This window comes from Nomascus leucogenys, chromosome 10 (assembly GCF_006542625.1).
Source record: "Nomascus leucogenys isolate Asia chromosome 10, Asia_NLE_v1, whole genome shotgun sequence".
In the NCBI taxonomy this organism is placed as follows: Eukaryota; Metazoa; Chordata; class Mammalia; order Primates; family Hylobatidae; genus Nomascus; species Nomascus leucogenys.
The window spans coordinates 40,682,720-40,693,354 of record NC_044390.1 but is presented as its reverse complement, the minus strand read 5'-3'; the positions used below and the strand labels follow the sequence as shown (position 1 = coordinate 40,693,354).

The window sequence follows — 10,635 nt, the reverse complement described above, 5'->3', positions numbered from 1 at the left end:
TGAGTAGGTAATATGCAAATACATACTATGCCATTTTACACAAGGGACTTGAACATCCTCAGATTTTACCATCAGTGGAGGATCCTGGAACCAATTCCCCATGGATACCAAGGGATGACCATACACTGTTCATCTAGTCCCCGTCTGCTTTCAGTTCATTATTCCAGCAATAAGGCTTTGTAGATGGTGGTGTGGACTTCCTATTGCATTACATCAGGAAGTGTGTGTGTTGTCTGATAGACCCATTTTTATTAAGGTTAAAACAGATCAAAGGGTTCAGAGGTGGCCAGCTTGATAGATCCACCATAAAAATCTTGCTATATTTCACCTATTAGTTGTAGTACCCATTGAAGATCGTGTTTTCTGGACCCATTATTCCATTAAGGTCTAGAAAATGGTGATTTTTCTAATCCTATAATTCCTTCTAGATTTATTAGACTTCTTTAAAAAAGAAAAACCCACTCAAAAAAAATTTTTTTTTGAGACAGGGTCTCACTCTGTCACCCAGGCTGGAGTGCAGTGGCACGATCTCAGCTCACTGCAAACTCTGCCTCTTGGGTTCAAGCGATCCTCCCACCTCAGCCTGGGACTACAGGTTTGTGCCACCATGCCTGGCTAATTTTTGTATTTTTAGTACAGACAGGGTTTCACCATGTTGACCAGGTTGGTTTCGAACTCCTGGCCTCAAGTGATCCACCCACCTTGTCTTCCCAAAGTGCTGGGATTACAGGTGTGAGCCCCTGTGCCAGGCCAAATTCATTTGAATTTGATGAACTTCTGGGAACCCTGAAATTTGGTTCACATGGGAAAAGGAAACTAAATGACAATTTTTTCTCTGACTTATTGATTTCAAGAATAATGAGTTGGGCTGGGTGCGGTGGCTCATGCCTGTAACCCCAGCACCTTTGGAGGCCAAGGAGGGAGGCTCACTTGAACCCAGAAGTTCAAGACCAGCCTGGGCAACATAGTGAGACCCTTTCTCTAAAAAAAAAAAAAATTTAGGTGGGAGAATCACTTGAACCCAGGAGGAACAGGGTACAGTGAACTATGCTTGTGCCACTGCACTCCAGCCTGGGGGACAAAGTGACACCCTGTCTCAAAAAAAAAAATTATAAATTGGTGCTCTAGCATCTTTCATAGGTCACCAAATTATGCAGCCACAATCAAGTAAACTACCAAATTATTGGTGGGATCACATCAAAAACTCAACTTGAAACAACTCCTACTGGTTGAAGATATGGCATTTTGAGCATCAAAAAGTATACTAACTTACAGAATGATGTTTTGTTTCTTTTTTTTTTTTTTTTTTGAGACGGAGTCTCGCTCTGTCGCCCAGGCTGGGGTGCAGTGGCACGATCTCGGCTCACTGCAAGCTCCACCTCCCGGGTTCATGCCATTCTCCTGCCTCAGCCTCTCCAAGTAGCTGGGACTACAGGCGCCCGCCACCATGCCCAGCTAATTTTTTGTATTTTTAGTAGAGACGGGGTTTCACCGTGTCTCGATCTCCCGACCTCGTGATCCGCCCGCCTCAGCCTCCCAAAGTGCTGGGATTACAAGCGTGAGCCACCGCACCCGGCCTGATGTTTTGTTTCTTTCCCACAGGAGTTTTATACACACACATAAATATATACAACAGTATTAAATTCCTAGGTGGTTAATTTCTTTTAAGCCACATTTTTGATAGTTTCTAATTAATTTTAAACTGTGGTCAGACAACAGGGATTGTAAGCCTTTTGCTTTTTGGAATTATGGGAAAATCATTTCCTATTTCCCTCTAATTCTTCAACAGCTGTACTACTGGTGACCTCACATTCATGAAATTCATTTTTGGCATGAAATTTCTAATGCAGCTCAAGTGCTGAAGAATTTCCTACATTCACTACAATCTAAATTTTACCTAGAATAAATTATGTTTAATAATTTCTGAGAGGTGACAGGAGGCATTTCTACATTTATGATGTCTACAGATCTTCCTTTTATGTGAATTCACTAATACTAATGACAATAATAACAATTATAGATAATATTTACAGAATACATGCTATATGACTGTGATTCCTCCAAGTATTAACTACTTACTCCTTGCAACAATCCTATTCCACAGTGTGGCAGGCTGACTCTAAACAGGCCCCCTAATGGTCCTGTCTCCAGGACTTATTCACACTCTTGTATCATCCCCTTCTCTTGAGTGTGGGCTATCCTAGTAACTTACTTCTACCAGTAGAAGTTGAGGGAATGTTATTTCCATGATTAGATTACACAAGATGGTAACTTCCATCTTGCTAGCAGACTCTCCTCCCTTTTGGCTTGCATGCCTTGATGAAGCAAGCAGCCATGCTGATGAGGCTATTGTGGCCAGGAACTGCAGTCAGTGTTCAGCCAACAGCCAGCTAGAAACTGAGAATCTCAATGCAACAGGCCTCACGGAAATACATCTGGGTAACAACTATGTTAGTCTGGAGGTGCATCCTTCCCCAGTTGAGCCTTCAGATGAGACCTCAGCCCTGGCTGAAATCTGTAGCCTTGCAAGAGACCCTGAAGCAGAGGACCCAACTAAGTCATGCCTATACTCCTGATCCAAATTATAAGATATAAATGTATGTTATTTTATGCTACTAAGTTTGTGGTAATTTATTACACAGCAATAAATAATACATGTAAGTACTATTATTACCATTTTACAAGTCAGCAAAATGAGGCACAGAAGCTTAGTATCTTGTCCAATAAATCGCACTGGTAATAAAGTGGAGAAAGGGAGATAATGACAGATAAGGCTAAAGATTTTCCTACATTCATTACATTATTCTCTCATAGGAATTTGCTGAAGATAAACCATGTTTAAATGGTGTTGGAAGGCTTTTAAATCAACATATTCTTTTTCTAATATAAAATTTCTTATGCTTGGAATTGAGCATGAAACACATTTTCTCAAAAATGAATTTTCTGATGTTCTGTAACATCATATACATTTGAAGGCTTTCTTCTATTAAATTCCATTATGAATCTTCTGATGTTGAGTAAGGTGTGAATGCTGTCTAAAGGCCTTCTTACACTCCCTACACTTGTAGGGTTTCTCACCAGTATGAATTCTCTGGTGTTGAGTAAGGAATGAATAAAGTCTAAAAGCCTTACCACATTCCTTACATTCATAAGGTTTCTCACCAGTGTGAATACTCTGATGTTGGGTGAGTTGTGAGAGCAGTCTAAAAGGTTTTCTACATTCCTTACATTCATAAGGTTTCTCACCAGTGTGAATACTTTGATGCTGAGTAAGTTGTGAGAGCAGTCTAAAGGCCTTTCCACACTCTTCACATTCATAAGGTCTCTCACCAATATGAATGCTCTGGTGTGAAATAAGCTGTGAGTAACTACTAAAGGTCTTCCAACATTCCATACATTCATAGGGTTTCTCACGAGTATGTATTCTCTGATGGCGAACTAGTTGTTGTCTTAATCTAAAAGTCTTCCCACATTCCTTACATTCGTAGGGTTTCTCACCAGTATGAATACTCTGATGAACAGTAAGTTGTTGGCATATTCTAAAAGCCTTTCCACATTCCTTACATTCATAGGGTTTCTCACCAAAATGAATTTTCTGATGTACTCTAAGGTCTGGACCACATACAAAGGCTTTCCCACATTCCTTACATTCATAGAGCTTTTCAGCAGTATGAAGTCTCTGATGGCGTGTAAGGTGTGTACACTGTCTAAAGGTCTTTCCACAGTCCTTACATTCATAGGGTTTCTCACCGGTGTGAATTCTCTGATGTCGAGCCAGTTGCTGATGTACTCTAAAGGCCTTTCCACATTCCTTACATTCATAGGGTTTTTCACCCGTATGAAGTCTCTGATGTTGAGTAAGTTCTTGGAGCACTGTAAAGGCCTTCCCACACTCCTTACATTCATAGGGTTTCTCACCAGTGTGAAGTTTGTGATGTCGAATAAGATGTGCACGCTGTCTAAAGGCCTGCCCACATTCCTTACACTTATAAGGTTTCTCACCAGTATGAATTCTCAGGTGTTGACTAAGTGTTGAGCGACGAATAAAGGTCTTCCTACACTCCTTACACTCATACACCTTTTCTCCATTATGAACGATCTGATACTCAGTAAGAAAATTGTGCCTTTTGTAAGTGGTCATTTTTTCAGAGGTAATTTTCACTTGCCCAAAATATCCCTCTTGTTGTTCCTTTTCCCCTTCAATCTTGCTCTTATATTCCCAATCATTCCTAAAAATGGAACCCTGAAGGCTATAGCTTTTAATTCTTTCCATTATATCCCACTGAAATGAATATATTTCATAAATGTCCTTTTCTGGAGATAAAGTATTGGTCCTGTATCTGGACTCCAAATCTGAAAGAAAACAAGAAAGCAAATACATAACTGTTTTCCTGTTCCAGAAAGAAAAAACAAACACACAAACAAAAAAACCACTTCTATAGAGAAATAAAAGGCACCTAAAATAATGCCTGTTACAAGTTGAATGGATTAGACAGATCTCAAACATAGACATTTCTGCCACAATCTTACATATGTGTACCTAAAAAACCTTATCTTCTACAAAAGTACACACTAAAAATTACTGTGTTCAGAAGAAAAATAGGCCCAGAGCAGGACCACTTAATTCTATGGTTTTTTTTTTTTCTTTTTTTTTTTGAGACACAGTCTTGCTCTGTCACCCAGGTTGGAGTGCAGTGGCACAATCTCGGCTCACTGCAACCTCCGCCTCCCGGGTTCAAGCAATTCTCCTGCCTCAGCCCTCCTAGTAGCTGGGATTACAGGCACACACCCCCAAGCCCGGCTAATATTTTTGTGTGTATTTTTAGTAGAGACAGGGTTTCCCCATGTTGGCCAGACTAGTCTTGAACTCCTGACCTCAGGTGATCGCCTGCCTCAGCCTTCCAAAGTGCTGGGATTACAGGTGTGAGCCACCGTGCCCGGCCAATTCTATGCATCTTTAATCAGTAGAACACTAACAAATAAAATAGTTGACATCTAAAGGGATAAACCAAAAGACAGCTCAGCATGGCTAAAATCCACTTCATGTGTATTAAAATGCATGAAAATAAAGAGGCAATGCTAGACTTCAGGTCCTGAGACACTGCACATGAAAATAAAGCCTGGAGCCAGCGAGGACGTCATTAAGGTGGGAGTAAGGTAAAGCACAGCCTGTCTTTAGATAAGAGGCCATGCAAGGTTGATGGTACATTCCTCTGGGGAGGGAGCCCTGGGTGCAGTGGCTCATGCCTGTAATCCCAGCACTTTGGGAGACTGAGGTGGGAGGATCACTTGAGTCCAGGAGTTCAAGACCAACCTGGGCAACATAGCAAAACTCCCATCTCTACAAAAAATACAAAAATTTTCCAGGGTTGGTGGCATGTGCCTGTAGTCCCAGCTACTTGGGAGGCTGAGGTGGGAGGATCACTTGAACCCAGGAGTTCAAGGCTGCAGTGAGTCATGATCACACCACTGCACTCCAGCCTGGGCAACAGAACAAGACCCTGTCTCAAAAAAAAAAAAAAAAAAAAAAAAAAGCCGGGCACAGTGGCTCACATCTGTAATCCCAACACTTTGGGAGGCCAAAGCGGGTAGATCACAAGGTCAGGAGTTCAAGACCAGCCTGGCCAACATGGTGAAACCCTGTCTCTACTAAAAATACAAAAATTAGCCAAGTGCCGTGGTAGGCACCTATAATCCCAGCTACTTAGGAGGCTGAGACAGGAGTATCGCCTGAACCTGGGAGGTGGAGATTGCAGTGAGCTGAGATGGTGCAACTGCACTCCAGCCTGGGCGACAGAGAGAGATTCCGTCTCAAAAAAAAAAAAAAAAAAAAAAGTCAAATGCCTTCTCCTATGATATACAAACTATTACATGATCTTGCTCTTGCCTAACATTATCTTGTTTCTACCCCTTTCACTTACCTTTTGAATAAGCATCTTAATCATCTTGGGCTTCTTGCAGTTCCTCAAACATACAAAGCTCCCCTCTCCCCACCCAAAGCCTTTGTATTTGCTGTTCTCTGCCAGGAATGCCCTTGCTTTAGATATTCATATGGCCTGGGCTCTTTTTTCATGTCACTACTCAAGTATCACCTCCTCAAAATGTCCTGACTACCCTATTTAAAACATCCCTATCTCTACTTGCCAACTTCCATTCTCGCCCAGGCTGGAATGCAGCAGCATGATCTCGGCTCACTGCAACCTCCACCTCCCAGGTTCATGTGATACTTCTGCCTCAGCTTCCCGAGTAGCTGGGACTACAGGCGTGTGCCACCACACCCAGCTAATTTTCGTATTTTCAGTAGAGACAGGTTTCACCACGTTGGCCGGGCTGGTCTCGAACTCCTGGCCTCAAGTGATCCTCTCGCCTCAGCCTCTCAAAGTGCTGGGATTACAGGCACTAAGCCACTGCGCCTGGCCCTTCTTACTTTTCTTAATACTTGTCCCTACCTAATATTATGTATTGATGTACTTGTTTACTTAATGTCCTTACTCCTATTAAGATGTAAGCAACATGATTGCTGGGACCCATGAGTCTCATTCACGTCTGCTCCACTGGTGTCCAGCACAACACCTAGTTCCGACTAGGCACTCAAGTATTTGCCAAATAAATAAAGGAATATATTTCTAGCCAATGAAAGACAAACCAACCTAATCATAATAGAAGCTAGAAAGAAACTGGGTCCTAAATATGGACTGAACTGTGTTCCCCTAAAATGTGAATGTCGAGCCCTAACTAACTGTATGTGGAGATGGGGCTTTTAGGAGGTAATTAAGGTTAAACGAGGCCTAGAGGTGGGGTCCTAATCCACTAGAATTACTGGCCTTGTAAGAAGAAGAGGGCCAGGTGCAGTGGCTCATGCCTGTAATCCCAGCACCTTGGGAGGCTGAGGTATGAGGATCACTTGAGCCCAGGAGTTCAAGACCAGCCTAGGGAATACATGAGAGCTCTGTCTCTACAATTTTTTTTTTTTTTTTTAAATAGCTAAGTGTGGAGGCATGTGCCAGTAAACCCAGCTATTCAGGAGGCTGAGACGGGAGGATTGCTTGGGCCCAGGAGTTTGAGACTGCGGTGAGCTGCGATGGCACCACTGCACTCCAGCCTGGGCAACAGAGTGAAGCCTTATCTCAAAAAAAAAAAAAAAGAAAAAAAAGAAAAAAAAAAGGAAGAGAGTGACCTCTTTCTCTCTCTGTGTCATATGAGGACACAACAAGAAGGCAGCTGCCTGCAAGCCAGGAAGACAGACTTCACCAGAACCTGGCACCCTGATTTTGGACTTTCAGCGTCTAGAATTGTGAGAAAATACGTATCTGGTGTTTAAGCCACCCAGACTATGGTATTCTGTTATGGCAGCTTAAGATGATACAGATTTAGATAGAGATGAAACTGTAGTCACCGATCAAAAAAAAAGAGTAGCCCCTCTCTTTGTCAAATCTTTTCCCCATTCCCCTCAACAGCATCCTTAAAAAATTTTTTTTATTTTAAAATAATTATAGATCCATGGGAAGTTGCACAAAATGTACAGAAAAGTCATGTGTAGACTTCACCCAGCCCCTCCCAGTGTTAACATCTTAGGCAAGTATAGTACAATATTCAAAACAAGAAATTAATGGGGCTGGGCGCAGTAGCTCACGCCTCTAATCCTAGCACTTTGGGAGGCCGAGGCGGGCGGATCACCTGAGGTCAGGAGTTCGAAACCAGACTGGCCAACATGGTGAAACTCCTTCTCTACTAAAAATACAAAATTAGCCAGGTGTGGTGGTGCATGCTTATAATCTCAGCTACTTGAGAGGCTGAGGTAGGAGAATCGCATAAACCTGGGAGGCAGAGGTTGCAGTGAGCCGAGATCCCGCCACTGCACTCCAGCCTGGGTGACAGAGCGAAACTGTCTCAAAAAAAAAAAAAGAAAGAAATTAATGTTGGTATATTCCATAGAGCTTACTTAGACTTCGCCAGTTCTATGTGCACTCATGCGTGTTTATGTGCATAGCTCTATGCAATTTTATCACAGGTAGCCTGGCAAAACCACCACCACAATCAAGATACTTGCCCGTACCATGACTGCAAGACTTCCTCGTGTTACCTCTTTCTAACCCGAACCATCCTCTCCTCCCTATATATATCCCTACCCTTGGAAACCACTAATTTGTTTTTCCATTTCTATGTGATTTTGCAAATATTACATAACTAAAGTCATGTAGTGCATAACCATTTGTGATTATTTTGTCACTCAGCATAATTTCCTTGAAATTAACCCAAGTTGCTGCATGTATCAAGAGTTTATTCCTTGCTGTTGCTCAGTCTATTCATGGTATTGGTGGGCCTTTCAATCAGTTTTAATTGGGCTACTTATTATTTTAGCACTGAGTTGTGTATATACTAGATACTGGTCCCTTGTCAGATATGTTTTACCACTATTACTCTCCCAGTCTGTGACTTACCCATTCATCTGCTTATTGGTATATTCTGATGAGACAAAGTTTTCAATTTGGATAAAGTCTAATGTATTAATTTTTTATTTATTTGAGACACAGTCCCGCTCTGTCACCCAGGCTGGAGTGCAGTGGTCCGATCTCGGCTCACTGGAACCTCCACCTCCCGGGTTCAAGCAATTGTCCTGCCTCAGCCTCCCAAGTGGCTGGGATTACAGGTGCACGCCACCACGCCCAGCCAATTTTTGTATTTTCAGTAGAGATCAGGTTTCGCCATGTTGGCCAGGCTGGTCTCAAACTCCCAATATCAGGTGATCCGCCTGCCTTGGCCTCCCAAAGTGCTAGGATTACAGGTGTAAGCCACCGTGCCCAGTTGGATTTTTTATTTTTAAGGTTATTGTTTTCATTCAAGAAACCTTTGCCTACTCCCCAGTCATAAGTTGGGACACTCATCACTGTCCTGTTTCCCTCTAAAAACTTTATGATTTTAGCTTTTATATGTAGGTCTAAAAACCATCTCAAATTAATTTTGGTATGAGGTAAAGGTTGAGAGGTTTGTTTATTTGTTTCCCCAGTTATTCCAGTACTATTTGTTGAAAAGCCTTTCTTCTCCCCATTGGAATGCTTTGGCATCTTTGTCAAACAATAAATGACCCTTTAAGTGTGTGTGTGGCAGGGTATGTTTCTAGGACCTCTGTTCTGTTTTGTTTGGTGATCTTTGCCAATAACATACTGTCTTGATCATTGTAGTTGTAATAAATCCTGAAGTTTTTTTTTTTTTTTTTTTTTGAGATAAGAGTCTCACTCTGTCACCCAGGCTGGAGTGCAGTGGCGTGATCTTGGCTCACTGCAACCTCTGCCTCCCAGTTTCAAGCAATTCTCCTTCCTCAGCCTCCCGAGTAGCTGGGACTACAGGCACGTGCCATGCCAACACCCGGGTAATTTTAAATCTTGAAATATCTTGATGTCATGTCATCTAAGTCCTATAATATGTTCTTATGTTTTCAAGTTGCTTGGGATATGCTAAGTCATTTGTTACTTCGTATAAATCTTAGAATCTGCTTGCTAATTTCTACCAAAAAAAAAAAAGTCTGCTAGGATTATGACTGGAATTATACTGAATTACTAAAATTGAAATTTTTATAATACTGAGTATTCCCATTCCAAAAATGATTATTTCTATTTATTTAGGTCTTAATTTCTCTTAGCAATGGCAATGGTCTATGGTTTTTAGCATAGATATCTTTTTTTTTTTTTTTTTTTGAGACGGAGTCTCGCTCTGTCACCCAGGCTGGAGTGCAGTGGCGCAATCTCGGCTCACTGCAAGCTCCACCTCCCGGGTTCACGCCATTCTCCTGCCTCAGCCTGTCCGAGTAGCTGGGACTACAGGCGCCCGCCACCACGCCCGGCTAATTTTTTTGTATTTTTAGTAGAGACGGGGTTTCACCGTGGTCTCGATCTCCTGACCTCGTGATCCGCCCGCCTCGGCCTCCCAAAGTGCTGGGATTACAAGCGTGAGCCACCGCGCCGGGCCTAGCATAGATATCTTGCATATGTTTTATCAAACTCATTTCTTAGTATTTTATGTTTTTTAACACTCCCATAAATTGTTATTTAATTTTCCTTTTTTTATTTTTGCTTCTAGTATATGAAAACACGATTGATTTTGCTTTTTATTTATTTATTTATTTTTGACACAGAGTCTCACTCTGTTACCCAGGGTGGAGTGCAGTGGTGTGATCTCAGCTCACTGTAACCTCCGTTTCCCAGGTTCAAGCGATTCTCAGGCCTCACCCTCCCCAGTAGCTGGGACAACAGGCTTGCACCATCATGCCTGGCTAATTTTAGTATTTTTAGTAGAGATGGGGGTTTCACCACGTTGGCCAGGCTGGTCTTGAACTCCTGACCTCAGGTGATCCACCTGCCTCGGCCTTCCAAAGTACAGGGATTCCAGGCATGAGCCACCATGCCCGGCTCTGATCTATCTATCTATCTATTTATTTTATTTTTTGAGATGGAGTCTTGCTCTATTGTCTGAGCTGGAGTGCAGTGGTGTGATCTCAGCTCACTGCAAACTCCGCCTCCCGGGTTCAATCGATTCTCCCACCTCAGCCTCCTGAATAGCTGGGATTACAGGCGTGTGCCACTACATCCAGCTACTTTTTGTATTTTTAGTAGAGACAGGGTTTCACCATGTTGGCCA

At 42.3% G+C, this 10,635-nt stretch overlaps 1 protein-coding gene across 2 annotated transcripts in view; it reads right to left on the bottom strand.

Moving 5' to 3' along the window:
* Positions 1-697: 697 nt before the first annotated feature.
* The window catches only part of ZFP14 (ZFP14 zinc finger protein), a 30,241-nt gene continuing 20,303 nt past the window's right edge, over positions 698-10,635 (bottom strand). The window contains exons 5-6 of one of the 2 annotated variants that reach the window (XR_004031951.1): positions 1,583-4,353; positions 698-1,281 (exon numbers count right to left, since the gene is read on the bottom strand). Coding sequence is in view for 1 of the 2 variants with exons in the window: in XM_030820072.1 (XP_030675932.1) it covers positions 2,987-4,353 (1,367 nt within the window). In the remaining variant the exon portion in view is untranslated. Of the gene's footprint in view, positions 1,282-1,582; positions 4,354-10,635 lie in introns of those variants that run through there. The other variant, XM_030820072.1, reaches the window with a different exon arrangement.